Source organism: Salmo salar, chromosome ssa01, assembly GCF_905237065.1.
Source record: "Salmo salar chromosome ssa01, Ssal_v3.1, whole genome shotgun sequence".
NCBI classification, from domain to species: Eukaryota; Metazoa; Chordata; class Actinopteri; order Salmoniformes; family Salmonidae; genus Salmo; species Salmo salar.
In genome coordinates, this window is record NC_059442.1 from 29,286,659 (window position 1) to 29,305,562 (window position 18,904).

Below are 18,904 nucleotides of genomic sequence, written 5' to 3' on the forward strand. Positions count from 1 at the left end.
TAGAACTGCCATAGGTAGTCCATTCAGTGGTCTTAAGTTTTAAAAAACAGCAACCACAACTCATATTTGTTTTTATTAATTTCAAAGAGACTGGTTCAAAGACATTTTGTCAGATAAACATTTGTAATATTTTTTTAATGAATAAAGCAAACTAATGAACATTTGAATTCATCCTAACAATTTTTGAACATCAATCTTTGATTAGGGTATATGAGTAATGCATGTACAACTGCATGTTATAACCCCAACAATTTCCTTCATCAGCAACTAATCACCACAAACTATACTATTATAACAGTATTACAACAACCTTAAATACAAATGTAAAGTACTGTTAATGTTTTTCAGTGATCCTCTGTTCTCTGGCGCTCGTCTATCAGTCATGTTGCTCTCTTCTCTGTCTGCCCTCTCCTGAATGTATTCCTATAAATATGGTAAGTAATATAATAAATTGTTAGTTGCAATCTTGCTTTGGGAAATATAATATGATTAAACTATACAGTCTTTATTTTGGAAGAAATCATGGATAATAATACATTCTAAATAAAGTGTAAGTATAGTTTATAAATGAGAACAAATGACATCTCGGTCAAGGTAATTACTAATACATAACAATGCAATTAGACATTACCTTTACCATATCCATCATTGTCAGCATGTCCATTTCTTCCAGAGGCCCATAGTGGTGTAAGTAGCACTGTTCTGCAATGTTTTTCACAGCTATAAGCAAGCTACCCATTTCCTCAACCTGACAAGAGAGGTGGAGTGGAGGTTATTGTGACATTATTATTGGTTATTATTGAATTCATATGAAATGGTGGTGGTGCTCAGACCTGGTCTCAGGACTGGCCTTGGTTAATCTCAGTCTGTTTGTTTTTCTCCTTGGCTATATCCCGCTGGGTAAACAGTTCAGACAGTTCTCTGTTCCTCATCTCATCTGCCTCAGAGGGAAAGAAGACAACACAGTCTTACCTGGTCCCAGACAATTCATGAACCAAAACAAAATGGTTTATCATTAGCACATATAGAGCACAATGTACTTGCATTTCTAAGCATGTATTTGTATGTCTGACCAGCTTGTTGGTGTTGTGCTCCTGCTTCAGACTGTCCAGGCTGTGCTGGCCCTGCTCCAGCTCCTCCACCAGCTGGCCCAGGTGCTCCACCAGATCCTGATGGGTGAGGGACAGGGTCTCAAGGCGATGGATGATGGGCATCACCAGGGAGTCTGCCCCTTACTCCAGGTGATCTACATTCTCAGCTAGGTAAGGAAACAAACATACTTATTGTATTGTACCTCACTCACAACATACACTGTATACTTTGTTTATTAATTCGAAAGAGCACTCAAATTTCTCAATATTTCTGCCAAACAATAGATTTCCAGATTCAGGTATAATTGATTCAACTAAAAGTCAAACAACTTACTCTCTGGGAGGAAATGTTCATCATGTAGTCTTCGTACATTTTGTGCTTGGTCACCTTATCCTTTAAATACTGCTGCCTGTAGGGGTTGGGGGAAAATATGTCAGGTAAAGAGAGTCCAAGATTTCAGGTGAGAAGATGGATATGTCCAATGTCTCTCCAGCTTTTCAGTGAGCTCCTCTTTCTGTTTCAGATCGTTCTGCTTCCTCTCTGCCTGGTACTTCTTCAGGGCCTGCCGGCGCAGTTGAGATCATAAACCTAGGGGGAAAAGTCAAGAGATGATGTACACATAAGCAGGTTACTACTGTATATATTGCTGATAAGGATTCGGCTCTCTTTCTATGTTAGGTTCTATTTTAAACCTGTACAATATCTGTAGAATTTCACCTGTCCATGGTATTGAAATTCCTTCGCTCATGGTGAGTGGTGTGATGTAACTCACCGCCTTCTGTTTCAGCTATAGCCCTGCCCTCTGTGCAAGGGCTTTGAATTCCTGCTGTTTCTGTGCCAGCTGACAATCCACTTCATCCACCTCCACCTGCTTCTTCAAGACAAGGGTCCTCTGTAATGAGTTCATTCCTGTCTCCAGGACTCTGCTAGCGGCCTACATGGGAAATTAGTCGTTAAATTAGCTGTGTAATTAATACTTTAAAACTGTTATTTATGCTTTATGATCCCACTGCATTTCACCATCACTGGCCATAAGAATTATGCACATCAGATGTACAGTGCTGTGAAAAATGATTTGCCCCCTTTCTAATTTTCTCTACTTTGGCATATTTTTCATACTGAATGTTATCAGATCTTCAACCAAAACCTAATATTAGACAAATGGAGCCTGAGTGAACAAATAACACAACAATTACGTACTTATTTCATTTATCTCATAAACAAAGTTATGCAACACCCAATGCCCCTGTGTGAAAAAAAGTAATGGCCCCCTTACACTCAATAACTGGTTGTGCCAACTTTAGCTGAAATTACTTCAACCAAATGCTTCCTGTCGTTGTTGATCAGTCTCTCACATCACTGTGGAGGAATTTTGTCCCACTCTTCCATACAGAACTGCTTTATCTTAGCAATGTGTGAGTTTTCAAGCATCAACTGCTTGTTTCAACTCTTGCCACAACATCTCAATTGGGATTACAGTAGGTCTGGACTTTGCCAGGCATAATGGGACCCATCTCATCCAAAAAGGTATACTTTTGAGTCATCTGTCCATAACATTCTTCCAAGAGTCTTGATGATCATCCAGGTGCTTTTTGGCAAACTTTAGTCAACTTTTTGGACGAGATGGGTCCCGTTATATCTGGCAAAAACCAAACACTGCATTCCACAGTAAGAGCCTCATACCAACGGTCAAGCATGGTGGTGGTAGTGTGATGGTTTGGGGATGCTTTTCTGCCTCAGGACCTGGATGACTTGCCTTAATAGAATTAACCATGAATTCTGCTCTGTATCAGAGTATTCTACAGGAGAATGTCAGGCCATTCGACTATGAGCTGAAGCTGATGCGCAGCTGGGTCATGCAGCAAGACAATGATCCAAAACATACAATCAAGTCTACATGAAAATTGTTTAAAAGCAACACATTTGAAGTTTTGGAATGGCCTAGTCACATTCCTGACCTAATCCCAATTGAGATGTTGTGGCAGGACTTGAAACGAGCAGTTTATGCTTCAAAACTTTGCTGAGTTAAAGCAGTTCTACATGCAAGAGTGGGCCAAAATTCCTCCACAGTGATGTGAGAGACTGATCAACAACTACAGGAAGCATTTGGTTGCAGTCATTGCAGCTAAATATGGCACAACCAGTTATTGTAAGGGGCAATAATTTTTTTAAACATGGGAATTGGGTGTTGCATAACTTTAATTAAATTAATAAAATAAGTATGCATTTTGTTTTTATTTGTAAACTCAGGTTCCCTTTCTCTAATAATAGGCTTTGGTTGAAGATCTGATACCATTCAGTATCCAAAATATGCAAAAATCACAAAAGGGCAAATACTGTTTCATGGCACTGGCTTATGTTTTGTGTGCAAATAAGATCTAATTAGAAATACTTACCTCTTATAACAGGTGTGTGATTGACATTTTCATCTCTATTTCAGGGGGAATATATCATTTAAACGTTTAATGTCAGTGTAGTGCTAAAATTCTTAGTCCATTACAAACTTAACTTAAGCTGCATAATTGTGCAATATAATTTAAATGCAAATCATGATGCATCCAATTCTCATGGGCCTACGATATGATTAGGCCTATTCAATAAAAGTTTATCATGACATAAGGATTGTGGCCCAATGGTAGGCAAACCTCTAAGGGATTTGCAAAGCTGAACAGATGAGCTATCATGCATAATGCATACGATTATAAAAGTTGATAGTTACATACCTCAAATTGCGTTACAAAAATGTTTTTCATTCTGTTTTCCTCTTGCAGTTTAACAGGAGGGTCGTCTTTATTTATAAAAGGAAGAGTCCGTATCTGTCGGTGTTGCAACTGAACTCCAATAAGTTTATAAAACTTAGCACTTGCACTTGTTGTGTTCCTGAAATAATGGTTCCATGCACACGAACAAGAGAGCGACAAAGGTCTTTCCGGATTTGGGTGTACAACTGAACTTGTGTTACATGTTGCCCGGGAACCAGAGGGGAGGCAAGAGGGAATGCGAGCGGAGCGTTCTCCGTTGTCATAGCACCTGCGGGGAGGCGTTCAATTTCACAGATGGAAAGCAAGTGAAAGGTACTCCATATAATGCATACTTTGCCTTGATAAGTTGTTGACTGACATTGAGAAATAATTTGTGTTTGCAATCTAGATAGAACAAATATTGTACATTTCATTTTGAAAATATAGATGTCCGCATGCATGGTCAATAATTGTTAGGTATCCAACCAACTTGATCAGCACCAGCATTTTTCTTCATCCTGTTATGACTTCAGATAATTTTCCAGATACAGTAGGCATGGGTCTAGTTCATGTGACACCAAAAAATGAGACGCATTTAATTTATCTCAGTAGGCTACAGTTTCAATGAAACAAAGTATCAACTGAATATCAATTTGGGTTGCAATTAATGATATGTATTACACCTAGATGACTAGGAGTTCTGTTTTGAAGCCACCATATAGCCATTTTGTTACTTCTCCATTGTTATAACAAATATATACGATTTTGGAAGCTACACCACCGGTCAAAAGTTTTAGAACACCTACTTATTGAAGGGTTTTTCTTTATTTTTAAAATTTTCTACATTGCAGAATAATAGTGAAGACATCAAAACTATGAAATAACACATATGGAATCATGTAGTAACCAAAAAAGTGTTAAACAAATGAAAATATATTTTATATTTGAGATTCTTCAAATAGCCTCATTTTTTTCTTGATGACATCTTTGCACACTCTGGGCATTTTCTCAACCAGCTTCACCTGGAATGCTTTTACAACAGTCTTGAAGGAGTTCCCACATATGCCGAGCACTTGCTGGCTGCTATTCCTTCACTCTCCGTTCCGACTCATCCCAAAACCATCTCAATTTGGTTGAGGTCAGGGCGATTCTGGAGGCTAGGTCATCTGATGCAGCACTCCTTCACTCTCCTCCTTGGGAGAATAACCCTTACACAGCGTGGAGGTGTGTTGGGTCATTGTCCTGTTGAAAAACAAATGATAGTCCCACAGGGGCGGCAAGTAGCCTAGTGGTTAGACCATTGGGCCAGTAACCGGAAGGTTGGTGGATCGAATCCCCGAGCTGACACGGTAAAACTCTGTCGTAATGCCCACTGTTCCTAGGTTGTCATTGTAAATAATTATTTGTTCTTAACTGACTTGCCTAGTTAAATAAAATTACAAATGAAAAGCCCAAAACATATGGGATGGCAAATCGCTGCAGAATGTTGTGGTAGACATGCTGGTTAAGTATGCCTTGAGTTGTAAATAAATCACACACATTGTCACCAGCAAAGCACCCCCACACCATAACACCACCTCCTCCATGCTTTACGGTGGGAAATACACATGCGTCTCACAAAGACACGTCAGTTGGAAGGAAAAATCTCCAATTTGGACTCCAGACCAAAAGACAAATTTCCACTATTGTCTAATGTCCAATGCTCGTGTTTTTCAGCCCAAGGAAGTCTCTTCTTATTATTGGTGTCCTTAAATAGTGGTTTCTTTGCAGCAATTCGACCATGAAGGCCTGATTCACACAGTCTCCTCTGAACAGTTGATGTTGAGATGTCTGTTATTTGAACTCTGTGAAGCATTTATTTGGGCTGCAATTTCTGAGGCCGGTAACTCTAATGAACTTATCCTCTGCAGAGGTAACTGGGTCTTCCATTCCTGTGGCGGTCCTCATGTCTGTAAGCTTCTGATAGGCTAATTGACATCATTTGAGTCCATTGGAGGTGTAGAAAGAAATCAGCCAAGACCTCCACACGTCTGGTTCATCCTTGGGAGCAATTTCCAAACGCCTGAAGGCACCACGTTTAGCTGTACAAACAATAGTACGCAAGTATAAACACCATGGGACCATGCAGCTGTCATACCGCTCAGGATGGAGACGGGTTCTGTCTCCTAGAGATGAACGTACTTTGTTGTGAAAAGTGCAAATCAATCCCAGAACAACAGCAAAGGACCTTGTGAAGATGCTGGAGGAAACAGGTACAAAAGTATCTATATCCACAATAAAACGAGTCCAAAATCGACATAACCTGAAAGGCCGCTCAGCAAGGAAGAAGCCACTGCTCCAAAACCGCCATAAAAAAGCCAGACTACGGTTTGCAACTGCACATGGGGACAAAGATTGTAGTTTTTGGTGAAATGTCCTCTGGTCTGATGGAAACAAAAATAGAACTGTTTGGCCATAATGACCATCGTTATGTTTGGAGGAAAAAGGGGGATGCTTGCAAGCCGAAGAACACCATCCCAACCGGGACGCAAGGGGGTGGCAGCATCATGTTATGGGGGTGCTTTGCTGCAGGAGGGACTGGTGCACTTCACAAAATAGATGGCATCATGAGGCAGGAAAGTTATGTGGATATATTGAAGCAACATCTCAAGACATCAGTCAGGAAGTTAAAGCTTGGTCGCAAATGGGTCTTCCAAATGGACAATGACCCCAAGCATACTTCCAAAGTTGTGGCAAAATGACTTAAGGACATAAAAGTCAATGTATTGGAGTGGCCATCACAAAGCCATGACCTCAATCCTATAGAAAGTTTGTGGGCAGAACTGAAAAAGCATGTGCAAACAAGGAGGCCTACAAACCTGACTCAGTTACACCAGCTCTGTCAGGAGTAATGGGCCAAAATTCACCCAATTTATTGTGGGAAGCTTGTGGAAGGCTACCCGAAACGTTTGACCCAAGTTAAAAAATGTAAAGGCAATGCTACCAAATACTAATTGAGTGTATGTAAACTTCTGATCCACTGGGAATGTGATGAAAGAAAAAGAAGCTGAAATAAATCATTCTCTCTACTATTATTCTGACATTTCACATTCTTAAAATAAAGTGGTGATCCTAACTGACGTAAAACAGGACATTTGTACTAGGATTAAATGTCAGGAATTGTGAAAACTGAGGTTAAATGTATTTTGCTAAGGTGTATGTAAACTTCCGACTTCAACTGTATATATTTTTTGAGAGTACTAATGTTACTGTCCCCACTACAGCAAAGACAGTCAAATACGTGTAATTTTGTCCTTGAAACATTTTTACTGAAATTCTGTAGAATTCCATTTATTCCTATGGAGGACAGCTCCTTTTGGATAGCGCCAATATGGCGGCCGGTGCCTTCGAAGCCTCTCAATGGTCATTCATTACATAGTATCAGCAATCCAGGGTTTATACACATTATTTGTGGCAATGGGCCAGTTTATAATCTACACCTCAAACTCTTTCAACAGTGTGTGTCTATCAAGTCAAATCAAATTTTATTGGTCACATACACATACTTAGCAGATGTTATTGTGGGTGTAGCGAAATGCTTGTGTTTCTAGCTCCAATAGTGCAGTAGTATCTAACAATACCCACATCTAAAAGTAAAAGAATGGAATGAAGAAATATATAAATATTAGATCAAGCAATGTCGGAGAAGCATTGACTAAAATACAGTAGAATAGAATACATTATATACATATGAGATGAGTAAAGCAGTATGTAAACATTATGTAACAATGTAAATCTGGCTCTGATGAGGACCGCCACAGGAATGGAAGACCCAGAGTTACCTCTGCTGCAGAGGATAAGTTCATTAGAGTTACGAGCCTCAGAAATTGCAGCCCAAATTAATGCTTCAGAGAGTTCAAGTAACAGACACTTCTCAACATGAACTGTTCAGAGGAGACTGTGTGAATCAGGCCTTCATGGTCGAATTGCTGCAAAGAAACCACTACTGAAGGACACCAATAATAAGAAGAGACTTGCCTGGGCCAAGAAACACCAGCAATTGACATTAGACAATAGTGGAAATTTGTCCTTTGGTCTGGAGTCCAAATTGGAGATGTTTGGTTCCAACTGCCATGTCTTTGTAAGACATAGTGTGAGTAAACGGATGATCTCCACATGTGGTTCCCACCGTAAAGCATGGAGGAGGAGGTGTTATAGTGTGGGGGGCTTTGCTAGTGACCCTGTCTGTGATTTATTTAGAATTCAAGGCACACTTAACCAGCATGGCTACCACAGCATTCTGCAGTGATACACCATCCCATCTGGTTTGGGTTTAGTGGGACTATAATTTGTTTTTCAACAGGACAATGACCCAACACACCTCCAGGCTGTGTATGGGCTATTTAACAAGAGGGAGAGTGATGGAGTGCTGCATCAGATGACCTGGACTCCACAATCCCCCAACCTCAACCAAATTGAGATGGTTTGGGATGAGTTGGACCGCAGAATGAAGGAAAAGCAGACAAGTGCTCAGCATATGTGGGAACTTCTTCAAGATTGTTGGAAAAGCATTCCTCATGAATCTGGTTGAGAGAATGCCAAGAGTGTGCAAAGCTGTCATCAAGGCAAAGGGTGGCTACTTTGAAGAATGTCAAATATAAAATCAATTTTGATTTGTTTCACACATTTTTGGTTACTACATGATTCCATATATGTTATTTCATAGTTTTAATGTCTTCACTATTATTATACAATGTAGAAAATAGTAAAAATAAAGAAAAACCCTTGAATGAGTTGGTGTTCAAAAACTTTTGACCGGTAGTGTATATAGGACAGCAGCCTCTAAGGTTCCAGGCTGTATCACATCCGGCCGTGATTGGTCCCATAGGGTGGCGTACAATTGGCCCAGCATCGTCCGGGATTAACCAGTGTAGGCCGTCATTGTAAGTAAGAATTTGTTCTTAACTGACTTGCCTAGTTAAATAAAAAATAAAATAAATAGAAATAAAAATGGTGCAGGATTGCGTAACCGGGTGGAAGCCGGCTATTTAACACTCTGATGTCCTTGAGATAGAAGCTGTTTTTCAGTCTATCGGTCCCAGCTGATGCTCTGCAATTTTCAGCAAATATAATTTAGGAAAGTTGCTATGCCTGTTGTAAGGAGATATGTTGATAAACCTGTTGTTCAGAAAGGCCGTACATGTGACATTTAGAACTTGAAGCCAGGATTTTCCCAATCAAGTGAACATTATGCTAGTTACCGTGGTGGTGGTATGTTTTAGGACGTAGGCCTAGTGGTAATGGTATGAGATTGGATTACATTTACTTGACTGTAAAGTTAGACAGAAAATAGCAATCAATCTAAAATCAACCCACAGCCTCAACCAGTGTTATTGTCTAATAATAACAGATCTTGAAAATATGCTTTGGGGTGCTCTGGAAACCAAGCAGAGTAGAAATGGTGTACTGAGACTGTCAGAAAAAGCTTTGGGAATTACATAGATGGAAAAATTCTGCATTACCTGCATAATACTTATGTTAATCCATAAATATGTTTTAGCCTATATGCTTTTTTATATATATATACTGTAGAAGGCTTTTGACTTCCCCATAAATAGATTTGTAAAATTTCTAATCAAAGGCATTTCATTTTGGCAGAGTTAATCTTGTTATTTCTGGATGGTGACTGTTTATTTTCTTAAGATTGAGTGATTTATCTTATGTCACAAAAGTTGATGTATATCACCGGGGACTGTAATTCAAGCTGTTCTATGGGTGATTGTAATACTCCTTCATAACCTCTGCCGTAACCATGCAAGCCTTCAAGACAGAGAGAGGCTTTTAGTGCAGCAGAACCAAGTAGAACCAAACAAAGCTAAACATGTCCTTAAAAGGCATCACCACTGCTGGGGCTGCTTGCTCTCTGTCGTCTGGCAGCACAGATAGTTGTTTTCTCTCACATCAACACAGGAGTGACTGGCCCTGAGTTTACTCCACATGCCGAAAACGTATGACTGTATGTTGATGCTGCTTAAGTTTGATACTGCATAAGTTTGTTGTGAGCTCTATCTCTCCCATCTTATTTCGTGACTGTAGGATTTTGAAGGGAAATTCTCACTTCTATGTTTGATGACTGAGTGGAATATTTTGTTTAATGATGAATTCATTCATGCTGTTAACTACCTTCCAGGTCCCTGTGTTGCAACTCCAGGACCAACAGGCTCATCACTGGGCTACGAGGACAACAGGGAAGTGTTGCATAACCTAGTTGTTGAGTGCAACATGGTGACCACCAATGGGACCATCCCAGCCAGCCTGTCCAGAACACTATGCCAAAGACAGAATATCGATAGCACGGATACCTCTAACTCTCGGACTCACCCCACTGCAATCCACTCATCCTTCAACTCTTTGAGGTGAGCCCAGAAAATGAAGATGACTTTTTAATGCCTCTGTTGTTCAAAATAATTGAGTGCATTATACTATATCAGATGTGTAACAATCTGCAGGATCAGGTACATGTTATTTCTAGTTAAATAAAGGTTAAATACAATTTAAAAAATGCACGTAGTTACATCAAAGATAAGGAAGTAAAATTCTGAACCCCTGTCACTATATGGTGGGTTATACAACAGCTGTAGGCATCAAACTCTGAAGGGCAGTATGTTGTATTCTAAAGCTGCAGTGTTCAAAGCTTAGACAATAGTCACTTATGCTCATATTGTTAAGATTTCCATGCTGTCAGCGTTTTTGCACTAAAGCCATATGGTAAAGAAGGTGCCATTTGACTTCTTTACCAAATGGGGTTGGGTTTATAATTTAGTTATAATAACCATTGCATTTTTTTGACATTCTCACGTTATTGACAATTCCAGTAGCATTAACATAATACCTATTTTAAATGTATCATAATACAAAAACACCTGCCAGTTCAGTTAGGAAATGCCATAATAAAAACTAATGGGGTGGAGAACAGATGCCCAAGGTATCCTGATGCAATTCACTAGCAGTTCTGGGGGGGGGGGCAGTGCCCCTGTGACAACAATTTTGGACCCCCTTGTTGCTCCCCTAAATGTGGAGTATGAAATCATTTTTACAAAACAAATTTTTGCTATCGTTCTTTTTTTATTAGACAGTGGCAACGCGGAACATGGTATTTTGCCTGCTAATGCCTGCAATGCAGTGAAGAAAACGATATGACAACAATAACGTCTAATGTAACTGGCCCTCTAACAGTACAACTGGCCCCAGCTTGGCCCCCCCAGTTGAAATGGTCTAGAACCGCCACTGATGCAATTTGCTTTTTATCTTTGAGCGACTGATTCTGGAGTGCCTTGACATATATGGTATAGTAGCCACCACCCCCAACACACACATGTCAATGCAGTCCTAAAATAATCTCTGAAAGCACAGCTGAGCCCTGGCTTTCCTCCCCCGCTGTTGTCATTGCTCGACCGCTGCTCTGCCCGGTGTGTTCTCTACAACGCGTGTGGATCCGCTAAAATAATGACGAGATTTTGTTATTCTGAGTATCTATCGCAATTTCGTTATGGTGGGAACAAGGGCAACAGGTCTTTAAGCAAATTATCGATCGATGAGAAACGATGCGTTGAGCGGCGACGGCAGAACGACATTACGTCAGAGTCAGCGGAGTGAGTATTTTGCTGCTTGTGAAGCGCTGGGCAATCGGCCTATCAGTGATTTTATTTTAGTTGCCAGTGGTTAGATATATGGTTAGATATAATGGTTAGATATAATGGTTAGATATAATGGCCATAATGTGGCCTTGTAAATGAAAATATATTATCATTGATGATATAAGACCGATATTTTTCCTCGTTGTCTTTTTTATACACTGAAACAGTCCGCGGGGATTCTACTCATTATTTAAAAACATTAAAAACGAATTATATGAGAGAACTTGGTATCATAAACCTGCTTCTGCATTGTCTCTTCAAGTAATTTGCCATCCCTCTGTTGTAGGGATGTAGAGCCAATAGTGTTTGCCATCCAGAGAGGAGATGTTCAAGCTGTGAATGAGCTGTCAGTGGCTGCACCACTCAGCCTGATGAAAGAGAACAAAGACGGATGGATACCTTTGCATGAGGCTGCATATTATGGCCAAGCTGAATGCATTAAGGCACTGATGAAAGGTACATGTTGAAAGCATCATTTTTACAGTCTATCAATGTAAAGCCTTGCCTTTATTGTTGCGGTTGAATTAAATAGACTGGAGGGTCATGAAATGGTGGAAAGAAGACAACACACGTTTATATATTATCAAAGCTGTAAATGATGTTTAAGCATTGTGTGTTTACATTTGTGTATTGTAGCCTATGCATATATTTCTCCTCCAGCCCAACCAGGGTCAGTTGACAAGCGCACCCTCCAGGAACAGACTGCTCTGCTCCTGTCAGTTTCCGGTCAGCACTTGTCCTGTGTGCAGTGCCTTCTACAGGCAGGGGCAGACCCCGACATCAGCAGCAAGAACAAAGAGACCCCCCTATACAAAGGTACATCTCTCCACATAGGCTATAGCCTGAGAGTGGAAGATAATGATAGCTCTGTTTTTAGGTAGATGTAGACCTATTCTAAAGCATGGTATCTTCTGCCAGGCTAACCTAATGTCCTCTGATGCCTTCCAGCATGTGAGCGGGAGAACGTGGAAATAGTGAGCCTCATCCTGTCATTTGGGGCCACAGTGAACCAGAGGTGTAACCGGGGCTGGACAGCACTCCATGAGGCAGTGTGCAGGGACAACATGGAGATCTGTGAGATGCTGGTTAGGGCAGGAGCCACCATTAACCCTCCTAATACCTACAGCATCACACCACTAATAGTAGCAGTCCAGCAAGGACGTGTAGAGGCCCTACAGTACCTCATTAGGAAAGGTAGGGTTCACTGTATGTAGTTCTGTAATGTCTGAGATGACATGTATGGCCACATAATGCACCCATGCTATATGGCTGTTAATTATCACCTTATTGAGATAGACAATGGCCTCTTAAAGTGATTAAGTGATGTGTTCTTATGACAGTCAGTCAGTTCTTTGCGATGTCTCTGACATTGTGTTCTTTTCTCCAGGTGCTGACGTTAACATGCAGACGTGTGATGGTGCTACAGCCCTGTATGAGGCCAGTAAAGATGGCCACAGGGAGATAGTGGAGCTGCTACTATCTCACAACACAGACGCCAACAAACCCACCAAGACAGGACTCCTACCTCTACACATTGCTGCTCAGTATGGACACCATGAGTAAGTTAGAATGCACTATATTTCTCTTGTCATGTCTGTATTTTGTGTTACTCTTACGTACAGTACTAACGTCCACTTGTTCCAGGATTGTGTCCCTGCTTGTCCCGGTCACCAGTCGGGCCAGAGTTCGCCACAGTGGGATCAGCCCCCTCCACCTGGCTGCAGAGCACAACAGGGACATGGTCACAGCCATACTGCTCAAGATAGGAGCCGACGTCAATGCCACACTATCCCACAATCGCTCCATGCGGTATTCGGATCACCGCACCACACCACTTTACTTTGCCATTGCCAATGGGAGCAGTAAGACAATAGAAATGTTACTGAAAGCTGGTGCTAATCTGAGCCTGGACCCAGTCAACCCTCTGCTAGCAGCTGTAAGACACGGTTGTGCCAGGACTGTCTCTCTACTGCTGGAGCATGGGGCCGATATTAACACAAGCATCCCAGCCTGTCCTACCACCTTCCCTGGTGCAATTGTACTCTGCATGAATAACCTACCTCTTCTCAAGTGCCTTTTGGATAAGGGCTGTGATGCCCAGGCCTGCTTCAGATGTGCTTATGGTTGCGGCCCACACCCAGCACAGGACAGCATGGGCAGCATAGGCGTTGACATCAGCAATTGCACCAATGACATGTCTCTTCTAACCTGCACAGAACCTGCTGTCAGCAAAGTACAGGTAAGGCAAAGTAGACTCCTATTGCCGTGATTACAATTATTATGGGAACTTGATTTTTCAAGAAAGCATGATGCTCATTATCTTTTCTTTCTGTTCATCCTAATATCCCTTAGTTTTGTGAGTTGATCTCATCACCATCCATGTCTAACTGGGAAGGGCCCGTCGTAGACTTGCTGCTGGACTATGTTGGTAATGTTCAACTGTGTGCCAGACTCACCGAGGTCCTGGGCGGCCGGCGGGAATGGCCCAGCATCAAGGCCAAGTCATGTGAGTACATCTAGACACACACACATATATACATATATATATATATATATATATATATATATATATATACTGCTCAAAAAAATAAAGGGAACACTAAAACAACACATCCTAGATCTGAATGAATGAAATAATCTTATTAAATACTTTTATATTTTCATAGTTGAATGTGCTGACAACAAAATCACACAAAAATAATCAATGGACATCCAATTTATCAACCCATGGAGGTCTGGATTTGGAGTCACACTCAAAATTAAAGTGGAAAACCACACTACAGGCTGATCCAACTTTGATGTAATGTCCTTAAAACAAGTCAAAATGAGGCTCAGTAGTGTGTGTGGCCTCCACGTGCCTGTTTGACCTCCCTACAATGCCTGGGCATGCTCCTGATGAGGTGGCGGATGGTCTCCTGAGGGATTTCCTCCCAGACCTGGACTAAAGCATCCGCCAACTCCTGGACAGTCTGTGGTGCAACATGGCATTGGTGGATGGAGTGAGACATGATGTCCCAGATGTGCTCAATTGATTTCAGGTCTGGGGAACGGGCGGGCCAGTCCATAGCATCAATGCCTTCCTCTTGCAGGAACTGCTGCCACACTCCAGCCACATGAGGTCTAGCATTGTCTTGCATTAGGAGGAACCCAGGGCCAACCGCACCAGCATATGGTCTCACAAGGGGTCTGAGGATCTCATCTCGGTACCTAATGGCAGTCAGGCTACCTCTGGCGAGCACATGGAGGGCTGTGCGGCCCCCCAAAGAAATGCCACCCCACACCATGACTGACCCACCGCCAAACCGGTCATGCTGGAGGATGTTGCAGGCAGCAGAACGTTCTCCACGGCGTCTCCAGACTGTCACGTCTGTCACATGTGCTCAGTGTGAAGCTGCTTTCATCTGTGAAGAGCACAGGGCGCCAGTGGCGAATTTGCCAATCTTGGTGTTCTCTGGCAAATGCCAAACGTCCTGCACGGTGTTGGGCTGTAAGCACAACCCCCACCTGTGGATGTCGGGCCCTCATACCACCCTCATGGAGTCTGTTTCTGACCGTTTGAGCAGACACATGCACATTTGTGGCCTGCTGGAGGTCATTTTGCAGGGCTCTGGCAGTGCTCCTCCTGCTCCTCCTTGCACAAAGGCGGAGGTAGCGGTCCTGCTGCTGGGTTGTTGCCCTCCTACGGCCTCCTCCATGTCTCCTGATGTACTGGCCTGTCTCCTGGTAGCGCCTCCATGCTCTGGACACTACGCTGACAGACACAGCAAACCTTCTTGCCACAGCTCGCATTGATATGCCATCCTGGAAGAGCTGCACTACCTGAGCCACTTGTGTGGGTTGTAGACTCCGTCTCATGCTACCACTAGAGTGAAAGCACCGCCAGCATTCAAAAGTGACCAAAACATCAGCCAGGAAGCATAGGAACTGAGAAGTGGTCTGTGGTTACCACCTGCAGAACCACTCCTTTATTGGGGTTGTCTTGCTAATTGCCTATAATTTCCACCTGTTGTCTATACCATTTGCTCAACAGCATGTGAAATTTATTGTCAATCAGTGTTGCTTCCTAAGTGGACAGTTTGATTTCACAGAAGTGTGATTGACTTGAAGTTACATTGTGTTGTTTAAGTGTTCCCTTTATTTTTTTGAGCAGTATATATATATATACACATACACACACACACACACACACACACACACTCAAACGGGAGGGACAATCTAACACAATTTCCCATGCTGTTTCCTCAGTGTCATCCCGTCCACTGATGCACCTATGTAGGTTAAGGATCCGTGAGCAGGTGGGTGTGTCCAGACTCAGGTCTTTGGACAGACTACCCCTCCCAGACAGACTGCTGCAGTACCTCAGCTTGCCCAGACACAGCTTTGATGACTTCTGCCCTGATGGCAAATAAGGCTTATCAGTGTCCTGTGTTGTGCCTTATAGTACATTACCTGTTTACAGGAGTTTGGGCTGTATGGGTTAGTAATTATTACTTGATAGTGTAAAATGTGTGTAATGGCAAAATATGTGTGTGTGTTGTTTGCACATTGCATGTGTGTATGGAAGTGAGCTGCAGATCTGAGTGGACGGGTTGACAAATGACAACAGATAGCCTAAAGACACAGCAGTTGATAATCTCTGAAGAAGTGCAACGAAACTGAGCTTAAGTGAAACTCAAGGTAATCTTTTAAAATACCTGTGTCATTTAGATGTTTAGGCCCAGGCAAACAAATGCAGACAATCAGTTTGATGGTTTATGGAATGTACTTGTATATTCAGCTCTAATTTTGTAATATGCTTTTAAGTTGTGTTTTCAACAGACCTTGTGCAATGAGTGTAGGCCTATATAATAGTCCGGTTGTTGTAATGTACTGTAAATGTCAGTGCCAACATGAATGATCCTGTATTGGAAAAGGTGCTGGAACCAAAGAAAAAAATCGAAACATCTGCATTTTATTTAAAAAAATACATGTCATTTCTCCATTTCACAAGTATTATTTACAAACAGAAAATATCCAGAGATTCTGGGGGGGGGACGGGGGGGGGGACGTCACTGTCAGTCTGTTTACCTTTTGTGGAAAAATATCAGTGAACTACAAGTCATTTCGATCAATTAGTTTTTAAATCAGTGTATTTAAGAAATATATAGCCTACATAAACACCATGAGGTAATCAACACACAAGCAGACCTCTCCCTCAGCATAGCTGATCACAAATAATCAAAGAATGGACAACCTCGAATGTCACTCCAATCCTATACCAACACATGTGAAGTATAGAATTAGAGAGAAGGATGATGAAGTAGTCTACATTTTTCAGTTTTATACAGTGCTATGATTTTATCACGAATTCCTCTTAGATTTTATGGAAGCCAAGTGGTAGGTAGGCTAAAGTTGCAGGTCTTCCAAGCAGAAATAGCCTATTTGGTCTGAAAGACTTAAGTGCTTATGACTGACTACTCTTAAAAAAAAAAGAGAAATACCAAGTTTTAAATAAAAACATATGGCATTGCAAAGTCAACTAATTCATATTTACATCTTCATTGTTGCTTATTTAAATGAAGAATTGTTTATTTAAATTATATTTATACGTGCATAATTGTGTTTAAATGAAGCCAAACACGCCGAACACGCTGAAAATCGATGAGGGGACCGTGGGTTTGGTCGGTATGGGTTTGACCACGACATGCGTTTGGTTATTATGTCCGTGTGCCATATCAGGCGTTTCAATTTCAGCCACTGCGGCTTTTCCCCAGAGTCCCACAGTTGAGTGGGGAACAACTATGTGACTCTGGAAGACGTGGTGTCCATGGTACTGAAACGGACAGCAGCCGCACACACTGACGTTGTGAGAGACCAAGTCCACGTTGAGCGGTTCTTTTTCGACAGAGACAAGTCGATTGGATTGGAACAAGGTCGGTTTTGGTTCCTGGTGATTTTTTATTCTTTTTTCAACCCTATTGATTCGGGTCACACCTTGGCTCTTATTCCATCCATACAGTGAAGGTTCTGTATTGGTTTGGGCTAACCGGGGTTCCTCCCAAAACGATGCAGGGAGTTGACGTTTCCTCATGGGTACCTGATCTTGCTTGCTGTTAGCACTGTCTGCAATTGGGTTCTGACCCATCCTTATGTTCTCCTCGTCTTGCGCACCCGAACACACTTTTTCATTGATGGGCGTCATGCTCTGGTGAAGTGTCTCCAAAGAATACGCGCTAGACTTGTCCACCATGGCTTTGACGATGCCAGACTCCGCGGACCTGTGTGTGTGGCATCTGGGCATCCGAGAGTATTTCTGAGAAAAACGCTTGAGCTGTTTCTGCAGGTATTTCCTGTGGTCCACAGAGCGCCTGCAAGGGGCTGATTTGTCCAGAGCCGCTTTGATGTCACTGGATGCCAAGTTTACAAAGTTCAGTAACGTTTTCACTTCACTGTCTGCACTTGCCATTTTAAACAGTGTGAAAGTGTAAATCTTTTAATCCACACTACCAAAAAAGTCCATGCAAATGATATTCTTCATCTTAAAAATCTGAGGAAAAAGTGAACGGCATCATAAGACTTGGGTAGCATGCTCAACCAAATGTGTTAGGGTAAATGGAAAACATATTAAGAACTTAATATAGCCTACTTACATTATTCGTTGTTCATGAAGAATCCCTCAATAATTACATTACATATAATTACGCATAATAACACAATAATTCGCCTACACAATTGCGCATAGCCTAACAAAACGTCGGTTGCAAGTTATCCATTCATATCCACAAATAGAACGTACCATGTCCCCTGTTGAGGATTCCCGTTCCTGTCTCTATTCCAGACGCAGTCTGACTGCTTCAACAAGTTGAATGAATATAAACTGCTTGTAGTTATGGTGCTTTCCTTGAACCAATCAGCGACCCCAGGCCCCTCACAATGCTCCCCAATCAGCCTCCAAGCGCCCAAGTATTGAATTCTTTGCCATCACAAATTGTTGTCATGGAGATCCCTCAAGAAAAGCAGCTAATATATGCAATATTTCTGCCCGGTCTTCCGCGCGCTCATGGAACACCCATACAATAGTTTATCCAAAAGTCTACATATTTCCCGTAGCATTATTATTCTGACTAGGCTGAAATGGACATGCTTCATCACTGCGAGACAACATTGGTTACATTCAACTGTTTTGTTCTAGACTCCCCCCTCCTAGAGTGATGTCAGATGTAGGATTTGGTTGGGGGGTGATCTAAAGAGCACATATCCATGGAAAGGGGGCTTGAGCGCTCAAGAATCTTGTCTTTCTATTTTCCCCCTCAATTGAGCGACACAAAAGCTGAATTACTCATTCAAACCTCGCGGGACAAAGGGAAAGGAGCTGGATAGCACTCCTGCATTTGTAGTCAAACATTTAGAGACTTA

General features: G+C 41.8%; 2 protein-coding genes and 1 long non-coding RNA gene across 6 annotated transcripts; 1 reads left to right on the plus strand and 2 right to left on the minus strand.

Annotated features, from left to right (window-relative positions):
* Positions 1–65: 65 nt before the first annotated feature.
* On the minus strand, positions 66–2,232 carry LOC123742355 (uncharacterized). Its single transcript, XR_006769503.1, has 6 exons — positions 1,865–2,232; positions 1,426–1,680; positions 1,074–1,258; positions 834–937; positions 632–748; positions 66–423 (listed from the first exon to the last, which is right to left on the minus strand). It is a non-coding gene; the product is annotated as an uncharacterized lncRNA (long non-coding RNA).
* A 1,111-nt stretch (positions 2,233–3,343) lies between these two features.
* LOC106596550 (ankyrin repeat and SOCS box protein 2) lies at positions 3,344–16,490 on the plus strand. Of its 3 annotated transcripts, none has more exons than XM_014187862.2 (9): positions 3,344–4,166; positions 10,003–10,228; positions 11,796–11,965; positions 12,170–12,325; positions 12,458–12,703; positions 12,897–13,068; positions 13,154–13,748; positions 13,862–14,015; positions 15,755–16,490. In XM_014187862.2, exons 1-9 carry the CDS (start codon positions 3,989–3,991, stop codon positions 15,916–15,918), a joined length of 2,061 nt encoding a protein of 686 aa, XP_014043337.2. In that variant the 5' UTR covers positions 3,344–3,988; the 3' UTR covers positions 15,919–16,490. The 3 variants fall into 3 exon arrangements, with proteins under 3 accessions (XP_014043337.2, XP_014043369.1, XP_014043408.1); XM_014187894.2 differs by lacking the exon at positions 3,344–4,166 and adding an exon at positions 9,734–9,828; XM_014187933.2 differs by lacking the exons at positions 3,344–4,166; positions 10,003–10,228 and adding an exon at positions 11,169–11,464.
* On the minus strand, positions 16,445–18,378 carry LOC106596761 (protein FAM181A). 2 transcript variants are annotated; one of them, XM_014188046.2, is made up of 2 exons: positions 18,285–18,378; positions 16,445–18,035 (listed from the first exon to the last, which is right to left on the minus strand). In XM_014188046.2, exon 2 carries the CDS (start codon positions 17,952–17,954, stop codon positions 17,112–17,114), a length of 843 nt encoding a protein of 280 aa, XP_014043521.1. In that variant the 5' UTR covers positions 17,955–18,035; positions 18,285–18,378; the 3' UTR covers positions 16,445–17,111. The 2 variants fall into 2 exon arrangements, with proteins under 2 accessions (XP_014043521.1, XP_014043558.1); XM_014188083.2 differs by having other exon boundaries at positions 18,139–18,330.
* Between the last annotated feature and the right edge of the window lie 526 nt (positions 18,379–18,904).